Source organism: Rhinolophus ferrumequinum, chromosome 22, assembly GCF_004115265.2.
Source record: "Rhinolophus ferrumequinum isolate MPI-CBG mRhiFer1 chromosome 22, mRhiFer1_v1.p, whole genome shotgun sequence".
NCBI classification, from domain to species: Eukaryota; Metazoa; Chordata; class Mammalia; order Chiroptera; family Rhinolophidae; genus Rhinolophus; species Rhinolophus ferrumequinum.
Window position 1 is genome coordinate 10862274 of NC_046305.1, and position 19149 is coordinate 10881422.

Sequence of the window (19149 nt, forward strand, 5' to 3'; positions counted from 1 at the left end):
TTGTATATGTTGCACTGTGTTTTGGATATACAGTAAATTTATGTTTTGTATGGATAATTAGAAGAATGGAATGTCCCAGGTAAGGAAAATATTTTTGTTAGACTATAGTAAACATTTAAAGAGAATAAAAATGCAATAAAATACACTTAACCTAATCTTCACCAGGGAAAACAGTGGCGTATAATGGACCTGGGTTTTAATCTCACCTCCGCCACTTACTGTGTGATTTCATGCGAGTTCCTTTCGTAACCTCGCTAGGTCTTGTTGTAATTGTCACCATCATCATGGTTGTTGTCAAGAGCCCTAGGGGAGGGTCAGGACATTAGCTTTTTGGTTCTGGTACCAAGTGGTTATATTGCTTTAGGCAAACCACTTCCCTCTCTGCTTCATGGTTTTCTCACAACATAAGATTGAACTAGACTGTCTCAACTGGTTTGCATGCTGGCACTGGTGGTGCTGTAAATGGATTATGGTGTGTCCATCCACTGATCCTCTGAACCCCTGGGGCAATCGGACAAGGTCTGGCGTACCAGACTCCCTGTGCTGGTCTCCTTGCGTTTGAGCCACCTCATTCATTGATCTCAATTCATCACATGAAGAGAATGTTCAATGTACATGATAATGTGAAAAAAAAATTGGCAAATAGGATTCAAAAGTTCCTTCTAATTCTGGCAGTCCCAATTTCCCTCCTGGTAGTCGTGTGGCATCTGGCAAATTACTTAGCTTTCTGAGCTTCAATATCCTCATTCATTTAAGTAAGATGTACTCAAAATTCTTTTTGGTTTGGATAACATGTGATTCTCCAAGTCTGATGTTGGACAAAGGAAGATGGAGACTAAGGAAAAGGGAGAAACGCTGAGATGGTTGCTTCTTTTAGAGAACTTTACCACCATGAGTGTGATAGAAGTTGTTGTTAGACCCCATGCAGAGGACTGGAGCTGGGTGTGAAGCACAGCAGAGACTGAATGAGAGCCCTATACTCACTAGACTTCAGAGTGTGGACCAGGGACAGTCAATGGGCATTGCCCATGTCCACAGAAGACAATGGAAGAGGACCCAAACTGTTTACCAAAGGATAGGGCCATCAGTGCCTTGATTTATATATATTAAGAAATGCACAAAATTACGCCCATAAGTTACATTTTTATAAATCCAATTTTCCCATTGATATGTATACACATTTATAATGCTTTACTTTCTCTTCAGATCAATTACCAATTGGTTGTTGCTTCTATATAGTCTTATCTGTAATTTTTTTCATCAAGTTGTCAATAATTTGTAAATAACTAAAGGATGAGGAGAGCTGTAACATAAAATAAATGACTATATATGAGAATCTCTCACTCAATCATTCAACAAAAATATATTCAACATCTAGTGTTATTCTATTGTTAGAACATCTAGCATTGTCCTATTGTTGATTAAGGCAGAATCTATCCTGTCCCCATAGAGTTTATGTTCTGGAGGGAGAGGAGTATTTAAAAATACATTACATCAAGTAGTGATAAGTGCTAAAAGATACATACATAAAGAACAAAGAGAGAGAGAGAGAGAGTGAGAGAGAGAGAGAGAGAGAGAGAGAGAGAGAGAGAGAGAGAGAGAGAGAAAGAGAGAGAGAGAGAGAGAGAGAGAAAAGAAAAGAGAAGGAGAGGAAGAGAGGGAGAGGGAGAGAGAGAGTGCTCTTTTGGATGGGATGGTCAGGGAAAGCTTCTTGTAGGAGTTACTGTTTGGCAGTCCTGAATGAAGTAACCATGCAAGCAATGTGACCACCTATTTATATTTATTAGATTTAATTAAAGTGGGAGTCACCTCTATGGTAAGATGGCCTTTCCTTTCAGTGTGGGGCTTTGACCACTGTAAGAAAATATAGGAAATGGAAGAACACCTGCCTTTACCCCCACCCCTCTGGCAATCTAAATGAAAGGATAAGAACTCTTTATTAGTTAATAAAGTCTAGGTGTGGCTTACATCAAAACAGGAAAGTTGGATTTGGTGTCAGATTTTTAAAAAGGCATTGCCAAGACCAATGTGAAGGGGCTTATCACCTATGTTTTCTTCTCTATGTTTTATGGTTTGGGGGTCTTAAGTCCAAGTCTTTAATCTATTTTGAGTTAATTTTTGTGTGTGGTGTAAGATAGCGGTCCAGTTTAATTATTTTGCAGGAGACTATCCAGTTTTCCGTTACTATTGTCCATTACTATTTATTAAAGAGACTATCCTTTCCTCATTGTATATTCTTGGTTCATTTGTCAAAAATTAATTGACTGTATTTGTATAGGTTTATTTCTGGGCTATTTTGTTCCATCGATCTGTGTCTGTTTTTTGTTTGTTTTTTGTTTTTTTTTGTTTTGCCAATACCATACTGGTTTGATTCTTATAGCTTTGCAATGTAGTTTAAAATCAGTACATGTGGTGCCTCCAGCCTTTTTCTTCTTCCTGAAGATTGCTTTGGTTATTTGTGTCTTTTGTCGTTCCATAAAAATTTTAAGATTATTTTTTCTATTTTGTGAAAAAATGCCATTGGAATTTTATAGGGATTGAAATGAATCTGTAGATTGATTTGGGTAGTATAGACTTGTTAACAATATTAATTCTTCCAATCCATGAACATGAAATATCTTTCCACAAATATTTATTTGTATTTTTTTGAATTTCTTCCATCAATGTTTTCAGTGTACATATTCTTCATCTCCTTGGTTAAATTTATTCCTTGGGGTTATTTTATTCTTTTTTGATGCAATTTTAAATGGGATCTCCCCTTAATGTCTCTTTCTGATATTTTGTTAGTAGCTTGTACAGCTGCAACTGATTTTTGTATATTGATTTTGTTTCCTGCCACTTTACTGAACTCATTTATTAGTTCTAATAGTTTTTTGTTTGTTTGTTTATTTTTTGTGAAGACTTTAGGATTTTCTACATACTCATATAATACCATGTCACCTGCAAATTGAGACAATTTTACTTCTTTGTTTTCTATTTATATATTTTTTTATTTCTGTTACCTAATTGTTCTGGCTAGGACTTCTAGTACTATATTGAATACAAGTGACCTTAGAGAAAAAGCTTTCAGCTTTTCATCATTGAGTATGATGCTTACTGTGAGCTTGTCATAAATGGCCTTTATTATGTTGAGTTATGTTCCCTCTATACCCACTTTGTTGAGAGTTTTTATCACAAATAGACATTGAGTTTTGTCAAATGCTTTTTCTGCATCTGCCTAGATGATCATATGATTTTTATTCTTCGTTTTCTTAATGTGGTGTATCACATTATTCGATTTGTGGATGTTACACCATCTCTTCATGATCAAGTGGGATTTATTCCAGGAATGAAGCGATGGTGTAACATCACAAATCAAATAACGTGATACACCACATTAAGAAAACTAAGAATAAAAATCAGATACCATGATCAAGTGGGATTTATTCCAAGAGTGGTGTATGATCCTTTTACTGTGAATTCAGTACTGGTGAATTCAGTTTGTTAATCTTTTGTTGAGAATTTTTGCATCTGTGTTCATCAGGGATATTGGCCTGTAATTTTCTTTTCTTATAGTGTGTTTATCTGGGTTGGTATGAAGAGTAATGCTGGCCCCGTAAAATGACTTTGGAAGTTTTCCTTCCGCTTCTATTTTGTGGAAGAGTTTGAGAAAGATTTGCGTTAATTCTTTAAATGTTTGGTAGAATTCATCAGGGAAGCTGTCTAGTCCTGGACTTTGTTTGTTGGGAGGTTTTCAATTACTGATTCAGTCTCCTTATACTAGTACTTGGTCTATTCATATTTTCTATTTCTTCATAATTCAGTCTTGGTAGATTATATCTTTCTAGGAATTTGTCCATTTCTTTTAACTTATCCAATTTATTGGTGTATAATTATTCATAGTAGTCTCTTTTGATCACTTGTATTTGTGCAATACCAGTTGTTATGTCTCCTCTTCCATTTCTAGTTTTATTTATTTGAGTTCTTTTTCCTTTTTTCTTGGTTAGTCCAGTTAATGATTTGTCGATTTTTTTTAATCTTTAAAAGAAAAAAAAAACAGCTTCTAGTTTCATTGATCTCTTCTGTTATTTTTAAATATCTATGTCTTTCATTTCCACTCTGATCTTTGTTACTTCCTTCCTTGTACTAAATTTGGGCTTAGTTTGTTTTCCTTTTCCAGTTCCTTAAGGTGTAGAGTTAGGTTTTTATTTAAAATCTTTATTTATTTTTTAATAGAGGCATTTATTGCTATAAACTTTCCTCTTAGAACTGTTTTTTGCTGCATCCTATAAGTTTTAGTATTTGTGCTTTCATTTTCATTTGTCTTACGGTTTTTTGTTTTTAATTTCTTTGACCCATTGATTATTCAGGAGCATGCTGGTTAATCTCCATATGTTTACAAATTTTCCAGGTTTCTTGTAATTAATTTCTAATTTGATAGCATTGTGGTCAGAAAAGATGCATTATAACATTTCAGTCTTTTTCAATGTATTAAGATTTGTTTTGTGGCTTAATATATAATCTATCCTGGAGAATTTTTCATGTGCATTTGAGAAGGATGTGTATTTTACTGCTGTTGGATGGAATGTTCCGAAAGTATCTGTTAAGTCCATCTAGTTTAACATGGAATCTAAGTCCAATGTTTCTTTGATAATTTTCTGTCTGGATGGTTTATCCATTGTTGAAAGTAGGGTCTTGAAGTCCCCTTCTATTATTGTATAGCTGTATATTTCTCCCCTCAGATCTGTTAATATGTGCTTTATATATTTAGGTGCTCCTATGTTGGGTGCATAAATATTTACAAATGTTATATCTTCTAGATAAATTGATTGTTTTTATCATTATATAATGACCTCATTTGTCTCTTGTTACAGTCTTTGGCTTAAAATCTATTTTGCCTGGTATAAGTATAGTCATACCAGCTTTCTTTCGGTTTCTATTTGTATGGAATATCTTTTTTCATTCCTTCACTTTCAGTATATGTGTCCATAAAGCTGAAGTGAGTCTCTTGTAAGCTGTATGAAGTTGGGTCTTTTTTCAAAAAAAAAAAAAGAAAAGAAAGAAAAGACAATCTATTAAGGCATTCTATGCCTTTTTATTGCCTATCTAGCCAGTTAGAAAGGAGATCAAGCAACTGTTGTCTACATGGCAGTGGGATTTGGGATAGAAAACACTTTTGACAAATACCCGGTACTTTAATTAAAGTTTAGCATATCCTGCACAAAGTACATAAATGATAATGTATTATTATGAACTTGCCTGCTTAGATAAATAAAGCCACACAGCAGGAATTTTAAAAGGCTTTGTTGGAATCATGAATTATTAGTTATCCCTTTTGTTTGTTTGTTTGTTTCCATGGTAATGTTTGGGCTGTGCCCCTCCTCTCTGTCTTAGTCTCTAGAGTTAGATGGTGGGGATTATATAGCCTCAAATTAGGCATGGGTATTTATTTATTTTGAATTATTTTATTATTCTGCAGCCTTATCATTTGTATTTCACGGATTTTTTTTGGCGGAGGAGGGGGAGGTTAGTGTGGTCATGAAAATAAGAGTCAGGATGGGTGAGAAGACTGAAAAGACTACATTTTGTTGTTTCCTAAGACAGTGGAACTGGTCTTTACTAGTATAATTTAGTGGAAAACTTCTTTCTTACTCATTGATTTGATCCTTTAAATTTCATCATTCCCCTTACAAAATGTGTCCCCTTTAGAATACAAACATTTCAGGGAGGAGAAAGACATGAAGATTAAAATTCTAGAAGGAACTGGAAAGGGACTTTGCCATGTTCTAGAATAGGGCTTTTCAAAATGTGGGTCCTCTTAGTTCCTTTCAGGATGTCCATGCTGACATTTGTATTGAAGATGCAAAAACAATGGTCAACAAAATGCTGCCATCTTTGTTTGAATAAAGGCAGTCTTACCAAATAACACTAGTAGTCATAATTCCTTCATCATTATATACTTGCACCTACACACACACACACACACACACACACACACACACACTAGCTTTACGTAAGAATGTCCTTGAAACAGTAAATTTTATTAATTTCATTGGATCTTGACCCTTGAGTATATGTTGTTGTTGTTGTTTTGAATATTATGTGATAAAGTGGGAAGTACACATAAATCAGGTCTGAGGCTACTAAAGAATGGTAATTTTCTGAGGGAAAAAATACTTTTGTGATTGAGTTGTGAGCTGAGCTAGCCACTTTTTTTCATGGAACTAATTTTTTTCTTGAACAACCAACAGAGAAACTATGGTTATTCAGACTTTCGTGTTTGGCAGACATTTTATCGAAAGGGAAAAATAATGAAGTGAGCCTGCCCATTCAATGAAAACAACTGACAATATTGTTACCACTGATACAAATTTAAGCTTTCAGACAAAAATTAGAATTTGGGAAAACTCATACTTGTTAGTTATCATGAGCTTGACAGCTTTCCAATATTTAAAGACTTTTCTGATGAGATTGGTGGTGCTATTAATGGATATGACATTGTGATATTATACACGCGAAAGTGTCAAAATGCGGAATATCTGAATAATTCAGTGACCACATATTTTCCAGATGACCAATGCATGATGTTACAAAATCGTGATGGGTAAAAAGATCTATTTAAAGTACAATACAGAACACTGGGCTTTAAAGTAACAGTGTATGAAAAGTTCATCGAATATGATTTCAGATGCTAGACTCTAACTAACCTTTAAGAAACTACATTTGTTGAGTTTAGTATGGCCTCAAAGAGAATATCTACAATGATCATAATAGATTGAATGCAGAAACACATACGAGAATGCAGCTCTCTCCTGCTAAACCAGATATTAAAGAGATTTACAAAAATGGGAAGTGAGGCCACTCTTCTTGGTAAATTTGTTTTTGTTTCAAAACATGCAGTTGATGTCATAAAAATATGTTATTTATGTTATATGCAATGGATTTACTGATGTTATCTTTAAACAAAACGATACATTTAAATTTTCTCAGTTTTAATTTCTAAAATGGCAATTATCAATAGATATAAGCCACATAAATATGGAGGATTTAATCATTTTTAAGAGTGTGAAGCGTCCTGCGACCACAAAGTTTGAGAACTGTTGTTCTAGACCAACCTCCTGATTTTACAAGTGGGTAACTCAGGCCATGAGAGGTGATGTGACTCATCCACTGAGTGGCAACTGTTACTAGATCGTATCTCTGCAAACCATGGTTCCAATGTTTTCATTGTTTGTTTAACGTTCTACACTACTACCAGGACTGCCGGAGCTGAGTAGCGCCTCTCCAGTGAGAAAGCTGGGTGGGAGTGAGTTACGATGGAGGTCAGCTGAGACAGGGCTTTCTCACAGCCTGGAAATGAGAGGCCAGGAGAGAGGCCAGAGGGCCTCTTTCAGGCAGCGGGTGCCTCCATCTGAAGAGATGTGGGCTGAGAGGAGATGAGCAGACCATCAGTGGAGGGAGAACATGGCTTACTTCAGACTTTGTGCCTCTTGTTCCAAAATACAAGCTTTTCCTTACCCTTTGATTTTTCCTCCAGGGAGTTTGCACGTTGGAAAGTGAACAACTTGGCTCTGGAAAGGAAGGACTTCTTCAGTTTGCCATTGCCTCTTGCCCCAGAGTTTATCCGGAATATCCGCCTCCTGGGGAGGAGACCCAACCTGCAACAGGTTACCGAAAACCTGATCAAAAAGTACGGCACTCATTTCCTACTTTCTGCCACCCTTGGAGGTAAGCAACATCGTGTTTCTGTGAATCAGTGGCCAGATCACGACAAATAGCTTTACGACCACTGAGTATAGCTTCATAGTCTTCTCGGGTCTTTTGTCATTGCCCGAGAAATGTTTTCTTGCTCATGCTTTTGAGAACAGTATAGTGTCTTGACATCCAAATTCACTCCAACACATTGCTGTGTGCTTCTAAGCATCCTTCCGAGGAGGGGGTGTAGGATAAGGAGCTTGGGGGACAGACAGACCCCTACTAAACACTCGCCAGTGAGGATGCTCCCACTTTTCTTTTGACTGAGCCACTTAACCCCAAGGCTTCTCCACATGCCAGTATTTGCTGTGCCTACAGTTGTCAAATCCATGGGTAAAGAAGTAAATGCCTGTGGACTCCCCGCCTCCTGCTTCCCCTTTATAAAGACTGGTAACCAGACAACCCAATTGCAATGATGCTGGGCTGGGTGGCGGAGAGGGTGCGGGTGAGGATGGTGCAACCCAAGGCTAAGACCCACGGCAGAGTCAGAAGCTCTGAAGAGGTAGAGCTCTCTTTGCCCTGGGAAGGAGATAGCAGGATTTAGTACAACATTTAGCGCACTGTCTGATGGACAAAAAAGGAGCTCTCCAAGGTACAGGCCAGCTGCCGGCATGTGGCAGGTGCTGAGTGTTTGATGGGGACGGGGAAGGCTGAGCTTCAAAGCGTTTGCCCTTGCGGAGGGAGCAGACATAGCCATGGCAACCACTCCTAAACAACTTGAGAGGAAGAATTGTATCTCCCCCATGGAGGAAGACTGCCTGAGACAGGGATCCATAGAGGATGTTCAATGGATAAGCTAGAGGGGAGGGGGTGACCTTTGGGAAGGCTTATAGAATTAAGGAACGGAAGGAGGGCTCGCCGGCAGGGACGCCGGTTATTCTGTGGCAGTCTGAGGGGATTGTTCCAAAGCTGCTAAGTGACGGGGAAGAGGCTGTCAGCAGGAGGAGTGGGCTCCTTAGTTCCATCTGTCCTCGCCAAGAGGTTCATATTCTCAGTGGGAGGGGCTTAGGGGGCAGAAAGCCTCACCAATGAACACACATTGTTCACTACAGGAGAAGAGTCCCTGACCATTTTTGTGGACAAGCGGAAACTGAGCCGAAAGACCGACACAGCAGGAAGTGCCCCAATAGTCGGGGGCAGTGGGAACAGCTCTGCCGTGTCCCTGGAGACCCTGCATCAGCTGGCAGCCTCCTACTTCATCGACAGAGAGAGCACACTGCGACGGCTGCACCACATCCAGATAGCCACAGGGGCCATCAAGGTAATGGCCTGAGAGGTTCTGGGAGAGGGGGCTGGGGGACAGGCAGCGAGAAACCAAGGGGGCGGCCAGAGTCATAAACAGCTCCAAGTCGGCCAGGCCCAACTGACTGAGGTGGGAAGGAAGCTTTCCGACGTAAGCACAACCAGCCGAAAACGTGGTCCAGGCCTTCATTCTACAGCAAATATTCATGTAGCATCTGTTCTAGGGCTGGCTCCAGCTGAGGGACTACGTGAAAGGTGGACAAGGTCCCTACTTTCCAGAGGTTACATTTTAGTGGAGAATGAATATAATAAATAAGTAAATGTCAACAAAGTAACTTCGCATAAGGATATAAGGAAAAGACAGAGTCATAAGGAACAGATTTCCTGGGGTGAAAAAGGGAGCTGCTAATAGCCATATTGATCGGGGAGGGAGGAGGCACTTTGGGTTTTGACTTTTGAGGCTGAGTTCTGAATGAAAAGAAGCCAACTTTGTGTGTAAAGTGGTCAGGCAGAGGGCATAGCAAGTGCTAAGGCCCTGAGGTAGGAAGCAGCTTGGTGCCTTGGGGGAATACAGAGGAGATTGCTGGCGCTACAGTGAGGTGCATGAGAAAGGCGCTGGTACAAGATGAGGTTCCAAAATACGCCAGAGCCAGATTACGTGGCCATGATGAAGACTTTTAAAGCAAGTCCAAGTGCAGTGGAACACAACCACAGAGATTTACGCGGAGGAGTGATAGGGTCTCTTTTGTTTGAAAAAGATCAGTATTACTGTAACTTTAATAACTACAACCTCCATCCCAACTTCTCTACTTATATCTGGATTTCTAGAAAAGTTCATATTGTTTTAAGAAAGAGAAGACTAGTAAAAATATTTGAGCATGCTGGAGTTTGAAAATTCTCAACATATAGTGAAGGTGGCAAGTAGAGGTCAATGTCGTCTTATATCCTGCTTTCATCCCCTCCAAAATTCACAAGGAAGCTCTGTTCATTCAATCATTAGTCAATAAATATTTATTGAACACCTGTTATGTGTCAGGCATTGTTCTGGGTACTGAGAATTCAAGTGTGAACAAAACATATGAAGTCCCTGACCTCAAGAAGCTTAAATTCTAGTGGTGGAGACGTAATTAAATAAACATGTGATGTCAGGTGGGATTAATGGTCTGAAGAAATGAAGCCAGGGAGAAGGACAGAGAGTGATGGAGACACGGTACTTTAGCAAAGACCTGTCTGAAGGAATGTCCTTTAAGTGGAGATCTGAATGAAGTGAGGGAGTGAGCCAGCTAGGTATTTGAAGGAGAGCGTTCTAGACAGAGGGAAGAGAAAAGGCAATTGGTCTAAAGTGGAAGTGTGCTTGGTGATCCAGGAACACCATGTAGTGTAGCCGGAGTGGAGTCAAAAGAGGGGCGAAGTGGGAAACGAGGCTACACAGCTTACGGGGGCCAGAGCATAAAGGTTTCAGCGACTATTGCAGTGGTCGAGGTGGAAAACAACGGTGGCTTGCTTGGGCAAAGCCGGCTGTAGAGGTAGTGAGAAGGTGGCAGATTCAGAATATAATTTGATGATAGAGCCTACAGGATTAGCTAATGAATTGGAAGAAAGGAGTCAAGATTCACAGCCAGAGTTTTGGCCTGAGCAACCCGATGAACAATGACTCCATTTACAGCTCAGAAGGATAACCCTGGGAGAAGGTGCTGATCTGAAAGGAGTAAATCAAGAGTTTGGTTTTTGACACATTGCCCTTGACATTTCTATTAGCCATCCAAGTAGAGATATCTAACAGGCAGTTGGATATAAACACCAGGATTTCAAGAGAAAGGTCATGATTGGAGATACACATTTGGCATACAAGTATAGACACACGCATAGTCGGTATTTAAAACTATGGGACAGGATGAGATGAGGTCACTCGAACATGGCTGGTAAAGGGGCCCTCGGGCTGGGCTGTGAAGTACGTCAATATTCAGACGCAAAGAAAAGGAGGAGGATCTTACAAAGGTGGCTGAGACAGAGCATAAAGCTCTGAAGAGAACCAAATTCAGATCACAAAGCCATGTGAAGAAAGTGTCACAAAGGAGCAGGCAATTGTACTAAATGCTGTTGAGCCGTTAGATTGAGAATTGACGTTCAATTTGGCAACATGAGGTAACTAGTAACCTAGACAGAATAGTTTCAGTGGTATGAGGGATACGAAAGGCTGAGTGGAGAAGGTTCAAGAGAGAGAGCAAAGGGAGGGATCGGAAATGCTTTCGCATTTTGCTGTAAAGGCAAACAGGAAAATGGGCGATAGCTGGAGAGTGATGTAGGGTCAAGGGAGGTTGTGTTTTTGTTTCTCAGATGAGACATATTCCAGAATGTTGCCATGTTCATTGAAATGATTCAGTAGAATGGAGAAATTGATGGTGCAGGAGAGACAGGAGATAATGGCAGAAGCAACTGAGTGGATGAGAAAAGCTGACGATCCATGCACGGTGGAGGGCTAGGTCTTACACAGGAGCAGAAACACTGCGCCCTTTGTACAGGAGACAGCGTGCAGTACAGAAGGGCTAATGCCATGGGATGGTAGACAGATGTGGGGACGGATGCAGGGATTATGTTCTGATTGATTCTGTTTCCTCCATGAAACAAGAAGCAAAGCTCTTAGCTAAAAGGAAGAGGGCTTGTTGAGAAAAAGCACACATGAAATGGTCTTTTCAGAAAGTAGGAGCTAGGCACATCGGGTGACTAGATAAACATGGTGGGTTGTGGGGCAGCACTGAGTGCCCCTGTGAGACTCATGGTCGTAACTAACATGAGATCAGTCAGCAGACTTGTGAGTTTATCAGCTACATTCAGCACGTCATGTTCAGCCAGGCATGGAACAGATGAAGAGTTGGATTTAACCAAGGTGTGTGTGTGTGTGTGTGTGTGTGTGTGTGTGTGTGTGTGTGTGTGTAAGATGAAAGAAAAAAGAGGCCAGGGAGCTGAGAGTATATAGAAAGGAATGATTACAGTGATGGACCAAGGGATTTGAGAACCTTAAGAAAAAAATAGAAAGTGAAAAGTCGGTCAGGTCAGAAGATTGGAAGTCTAAGAAGTTTTGTTCTTTTTTTATTTGCTTTACAATTACTGTTGGCATTAAGTAGGTTTGCTGACTTTTTAGAGGGAAGAGACTAGAGGAGGTAGAAGTGTGTGATACGTCATATTGAGATTATATAATAGAAGGAGGGTAGCGACCAAACGAGTCAGGTTCTGGGGTGTGGGTGGCGAAGACAGGCTTGGGAGACAAGGTGAGGAGGTGAGGTGAGAGGCCAGGGGATGAAAGGATCATCTAGCTGGATGCTGAAGGCAACAGGAACGGCACAGACCTGGGGGTGGGGAGCAAGGTGGTGGGAAGCAAGCTTGCTATTGAACACCCTCAATGAGTGAGGGGAAGTAACAGAAAGAATAGACTGCAACCAGGAAGAGAAATGGGTGACAGAGTCCCGAGGTTCTGGCTTCAAAGGAGCCAGAGATGGTTTCAAGATGGAGGAGAAATCATTTCAGGATGTCCCATGGCAGACCCATGGCACGTCCACACCCAGGAGTGTGAGGTGTGGGAAAGCAGACAGCCACTACCACAGACGACTGCCCGGAAACCATGGCCTCGGGGTCTGCTAGGCCAGGGATGGTGCAAAAAGATGAAGAGGACTCATGAGAAGAGATTGAGGAGGTAGGAAATCTTGCCGAGGACCGATGATGAGACTCAGAGAGCACGATGGAAGTTAACTGAAGGAAAGGCGTCAGATTAGGAACGGACAGTGTCTGGAGTGAGAGTCTGAGACAGGACAATGACCAAAGTTGACAGAGGTTTACAGTACATTTGGGAGGCCGGTACCTTAGGCAGCTTAAAATAATGAAATAGAAACTGTAAGTAGCATGGAGTGTGTTTTACCAAGAAGACAGAACTCTGTGGAGCCCTTCTCCCCCTTCAGTCTTGTAGTGGGCTGTGTTAAAGTTGGAAAAGAAATGGTCTTATCTAGAAACGCAAGGTAGGCTTGGGTTAACAACTCAAAGATTCCATTCATGTTCCTTCTCATCCTCTGACCTGACCAAGTTTTCACTTTCTATCACCCTCATGGCCTCATTTCCCTCTTTACCACAGATTCCTTCATCCATCACTAGAATTATTCCCTTACGTGTCTTCCATTTGCCCTTGCCTGCTCTTCACGCCCTCTACCATTCTTATAGTTCAGGACTCTTCAACTCCTACCTGATCTTCTCGTATTATCTTTTAACTAGTCTTTCTGCCTTCATTCTTAGCTCTTCTCCCTCTATGTGCTGCTTGCATGAGTGTAAATCATCATATCATGTCATCTCCCTGCTTAAATTCCTTCTGTGGCTCCTAACTGCATATGGAACAGAGCCCAAGCCACTGTACTCCAGCCAGGGTGGCAGAGTGACCAGAGGCTCAAATCCAAGAGTCTGAGCTCTGCTACTGCTCACGGCAGGGCTTTGAACAAGTTACCAAGCTTCTCTGAACCTCAGTTTGCTCTTCCGAAAAATGTTGATTAGAATAATTGCTACCTTGAAGGATTTCTGTGAAAATCCAAAAAGGAAATATATGGAAAGCATGAGCTACAGGACAGTTGGAGATTGAAAAGGGATAATTCCTCTTCTTCTTAAGAAAACTGCAAGGCCAGTGAAGATCTACTCTTGCTGTCTTTTTAGCTTTATCTCCAAACAATCCTTTTACACTCTTCCAGACCCATTTTCCGCCTCGACCCTTCACTTACCATTTATATTATACAACCCAGTCCTATCTAAGTACCTAGTCTTTATTCAAATATACCACGCTCTTAAGTCTCCCTTCATTGACACCTGCTGTTTGTTTTGTTTACAATGCCAGTTTTTCACCTGAGTGACTCTTCCTCACCCTTCTTTGCTCAGCTCAAAAAGGTAACTTTTACGAAGCCTTTCCTGACTCCCGAGTTAGTTAAATGCCCCTTTTCCATGTTTCAAGCTCATATCTCTTTTATAGGGCTTATCGATTGAACTATAATTCCTAGCTCACATGATGACCTCTGAGATCCTGTGGGAGGGACTGGGTCTTATTCATCTTTGGCTCCCAATAAGAGGACAGAGCTTGCCACATTATGGGTAACGAATAAAGGTTTGTTGAGTGAATTCGTGAGTGAATGAATGAAGTCACTGACCTCATTTTCCACAGGAGTTAGGCTCTTCTCAATGTGTGTGCATTGAAATATAAGCATGTTTAGTTGGAAGAAACAAATCTACTCAAGGTAGCCTGAGTATAAAGATAGTTTACTAAGAGGACTTAGGTGAAGAATATTACAGATCTCCAAGGATAAGACAATAAATCCTATCCAGACACAGGGGACTTACAAAAAATCAGTAATGCTCCCAGATTGCTCTCTCTGTTTCTTGTTGCAACACATGTCTCTGCTTTTTCATTTCCCCCTGCTTCATCTACCTGCATCTCTTGTCCCAGTTCTTGCCTCTTTTTATTCCAGCCTTTTCTGTGTACCAATGACTTCAGCTTACATGTAGCTTTGCCTTGCTCACAACCAACCTCTGGCCCTGACTGAACATTCTCTTTCTGTTTTCTCTCTCAGCCAATGCCATCAGGGCAGGCGCTACTCTCTTGTTCAATCCTCAGTTCCCGGTGCTTGATAATTATTTATTCTGCATTTTGTACGTGTCCCACAATCACCCTTTGGAATTTAAAATTCAGAGTCTACCCTAGTCCCATACAAAGAGTAGGGGCTGCATATTCTCAACCACGGCTTACTGGAACCACCTGTTTTGTAAAGTCTGTGGGTCGTGGAGTGAGAGGTGGGCAGGTACCGTAAGCCACACCTATTTTAGTGCCTGTGGATGCACTTTTTCAGAACTAGCGCCACCGTGCATCTCCTCAAAAGAGCGACCACCATCCTTGGAAGCCTCCTTTCAGAATTCCTCCAAGCACAGCTGGAACGTGAAATGACTACTCAGCACCCACTGGGCTGAGTGACCTGGAGTTTCCTGTTGGGAGCACAATGAAAGTCACCCCAAGAACCAGGAGAAAACCAGCAGCATTTAGTGTTTTCTCCCACCTCTACTCCTCCAAGCCTTCATCTCTGTATAACTTAGTGAGGTCTAGAGACCTGCGTGACCTGTGCAAGGACACACTGCTCCACTAAGAAGCAAAGTCAGAGTTGGCATCTCATCCCCTGGCTCTGCTCACTTGATGGTGTTGGCCTGTCCATGCCGTCCTGACAGGGAAAGTGCTCCCCCAGAGACCATCTCTTTGCTCTATACACTTAGCATTTACAGATCTGCACAGCCAGGGCCAACAGGCTGGAGAACATCCTTTCTAGCTAACACTCTTGCCGGTGCTGGAGCACCTACCACCAACTTCCCTACTGACGTACTTTCACGGTACTTGAGCTGGTTTCCGGCACTGTCCTTACCTGGGTGGAAGCCAGCCGGGTGAGGGACTCCGCAGATCTGCTCAGCTTTGCTGAAGGAAAAACCCTCCGCATGTCAGCCTGTTCCTTCTTTCCCTAAGCAGGTGCGCTCTTACTTTTTACCCTTTGTTCGCAACTTCTTTTCACTGACCCAGAGAAAGAGGCCCCCTGCCCCCTTTTGTTTATCCAACACATTCCTCTGAGACCCCATCTGTGGCAAGGTTTGCCCTGATCGGCGCCCACCTCTCCTACTGGAGTTGTCACATTACACCGCAGCTGTTTGCGTGCCCATCTCTGCCTTCTCACGCCCATCACGGCAGGAGGGCTTTGAGTAGCAGGGCCTTGGCGGCATGCATGCAATTTGGGGTCAGTGTCTGGCACACGGCGAGACACTCAATAAAATGCTTGATAGGTGAAGACAGGCTACGTGGTTTAGCGAGAAACAAACTTACTCAGTGAGAAGATCTGGGATTGGGTTTCAGCCTTGATGCTTGCTATTTCTATGACCTTGACAAGTCATTGAACTCTTTAACAGGGAGTTACCAACTCTTTGGCTTACCTGTACCCAGGGCTTACATTCAGCTGATACGGCTACAGTTATGAAAACCTTACAACACTTCCATACCAGCTGGTAAACAGTCTTCACCCGAACCACCCATGTGCCACCCTAACCACCTAATCCTTCCCCTGGAATCCCAAACTCTCTTGACAGTAACCAAAGGGCTAATGCACCTTGGGAAGCTTCCAGAACCCTGCTTTGGCACCTTTTCTGATTAGTGAGCACACTCCTGTCCTGCTGACCAATATTGTGAATATCACCCCTGACTTGACCATAGGATTGGGGTGCCACCAAAAGGTATAGTTCACATGAAAACACTTTGCAAACTGTAAAGGGCTGGTTCCGTCTCCATCCTGTCCATCATCCCCAGGAAGGGATCAGAGCCATAAAGTGAGAGGGGGCCTGGTCCCTAGTTGTAGCACACCCTCTATAGAACCGAAGGCTGAGGAAGAACTTGGTGGGGAGGCCATGAGATGCTTCTGAGAGGACGGAAAAGGGCCCTCACAGAAGTTCACCTGGCTCCCCGGAAGGCAAGGGGAGTGCTTCTCACTGAGCATCCGTAAAATGACCTGTGGGAATTCCTCACCGCAGCAGCCTGGGATTCAATTTGCAGCTCATTTAACCACACACACCAGCAGCCCTGCTTTCCAGCCACGGCCCTATCGCGCACGATTAGAAGCCCGTTGTACTTGCCCTGAGCTTCTCAGGTGTGCCCCTCGGTAGGACACAGGATATGAGCAGCGGGGGAGGTGAAGGGCAGGGGGAGGGGAGCAGGCTCCTCGCTGGAATGAGGGTTCGCACGATCTGGTATTTATGGAAAATTGGATGTGCTAATGAACCTGAGATCCATCAGGGCTTTCTGATGGCAGGCTGGTCTCCGTCAACAGACCAATTAGCACACAATTATTTTCCCTTTCTGAAAGCTTATCGGAGAGGCGCTTTGAATGTGTGCGCCTGAGTGAACTGCACTGTACATTACCTCTATGAGCCCTTTATAATCTGCCAGAGCTGTCTGCCTCTCCTACAGGGAGCAGCATAGGGGTCTCGGACCAGCCCTGCAGAGACTCCGGGACTTCCTGCTTAGCAAGTCTGCGCTCACGCAGTATCTGCAAGCAGACCCTCTTAGGCTCCCTCTCTCCTCCCACCTCCCTACTTGCTACTTGTCAAGGGAGGACAGAGGTGGCACAGAGCAGAACGAACACAATGGCTGGGATCTAGTGCCACCCCAGTGGGCTTTCCTCGCTTGTGGAGATCAGGCCGGGAGCCTTCTCTCCAGCAGGAAATGAACGTGGGCATCACGGGTTTTGTTTCGTCCGCGTGCCTATCCTTGTGCTACGATTAATAACGTGAAGCCACTCACACTCTTTCAATGATTCACCTAACGGATTGTCCGCTTGTGGAACTGACCCTTGGAAACAGCAAAGTGAAGGTCAGGAGAGAGTATCAGAGCCAGCCCCCCCCCCCCACCCCCGTGCTAACATGGTGTGTGTGGGGGGGAGGGGTGGCTGTGGGACAGGAGATGGACTGGCGGGAGGGAGAGTCAAAGGACAGGAAGTGGGTGTTCTGTTGACCTCTCTGGGAGTCGTCCTGGTCTCACACAAGGTGTGCAGCTCCCTCCCTGCCTGGACCTGACGCTGCGGAGTGCCTGACTCAGGTGAGTGGATAGAAAACCTAGTACAGAAGCCTGACAGTGCGCTGGCCAGCTTACCTGGGGCTGGGGGCAGGCAAGCCTCCCAAATACCACACCTACCATCCCTCTCTGGCCTTCAGCCCACCCATTCCAATAGGGGCAGGCTTTTCCAGAACAAGTGGGCTAGTCCTTCGCCACGGCTCTTCTTATAGGGATTTCTGGACCATCCTGGTAGAGAAGACCGGCCCTGGCATGGTCTTGGTCCAATTCTTCACTTAGGCCGTCTTGCTGATTCTCATGTACTACAGTCTATCGTTGGCCATTGGTCTCTGTCTGCAGTTACTTTTTTTCTCCCAGTTCTCTCCCCCATCCATCCCACCCCCCTACTTATCCTTCAAAGCCAATTCATGGCCTACCTCCTCCATGAAGCCTGCTGTGACTACTTGAAGTTACAAGGACCTCCCCCATTTCTATCCCCACTGCATTGTAAGTCATGTCACACCGTCTCTTACTTGATGACTCTGTTGCATGTGTCCTTTTTAAGCCTGAGTATACTGAATTCCCTGTAAGGATGTCACTCAGACTTTGGGACTCACCATGGGAGCTGGCAGGATGCCAGACCCTTGCATACACTACACACTTTTACACCCGTGTGTTTGAGGTCACGCTGCCCCTTCTTTTTTTCTGAATACCTGTCCCTTCCTTCTCTTCCTGTGCACTTCCTACTTATAGTTAAGGACTAACTCAGCTGGTATCTTCTCTGCTACTCCGTCCCCACTTTCCCTTGCTTTAGAGCTGGGCCTTCCTCAGAGCTCATGACAAGTCAAGTGGCTTCTGCTTGACTTGGATGTGTGCCTGCCTCCCCTACAGGTTGTAATCTCCTGGAGGACACAGTATATAACGTGTATGTCTCTGTGCTCACCCCTCCACCCCCCAAAGCCTGAAACCTACTACTCATACATTCTCCAATTTATTGAGTACCTACTCTGTGCCAGACACTGTTCATGGCTGTTGAGCCCAATTAATGTGAGCTTACTTCTCTGGAGCCTTCGGTGTGTAGGGGACCAGACATGAATGAAACACTCGCAGGAAAGGATGGAAAATTGCAGCCCCGATGCCTGCTGCCGAGCAGAGATGTCGGGAGCTGGGGGAGGAGGTCAGAGGGATCAGGGTGGGTTTCCTTAGAGAATTTGGGGAAAGGCACTCCATGCACGTTTGATTAATTGTATGGAATTGAAGCAGTGGCTGCTCAATAAATACTCGTTGATTGGTTGATTGATTGTTGGCAAAGCCTTCGGAGATCTGCAGTCAGGGCCTCAGGTCCCCATCATTCTTATTACATAATTATTTCAGTGCATGTAAAGCTCCCCATTTTTCATCTTATACTTTAAACATCAGGGACCAAACTGATAGGCCAACTTTATAATATTTTAAAATGACTCCATGGTGTTTGGGAATATTACATGCCTGTAAGAGTTTATGTATATTTAATATACTTATTAAAATATGCAGTAAGCCCATGGCTGATTTTCTCTAAGGACTTCTCAGTGCCGAGG

General features: G+C 43.0%; 1 protein-coding gene across 1 annotated transcript in view; it reads left to right on the plus strand.

Moving 5' to 3' along the window:
* BRINP2 (BMP/retinoic acid inducible neural specific 2) overlaps positions 1-19149 on the plus strand; it is a 92345-nt gene that overhangs the window by 63479 nt on the left and 9717 nt on the right. Inside the window, exons 3-4 of the mRNA XM_033094071.1 lie at positions 7517-7707; positions 8787-8995. Coding sequence (XP_032949962.1) covers positions 7517-7707; positions 8787-8995 — 400 coding nt within the window. The remainder of the gene's footprint in view (positions 1-7516; positions 7708-8786; positions 8996-19149) is intronic.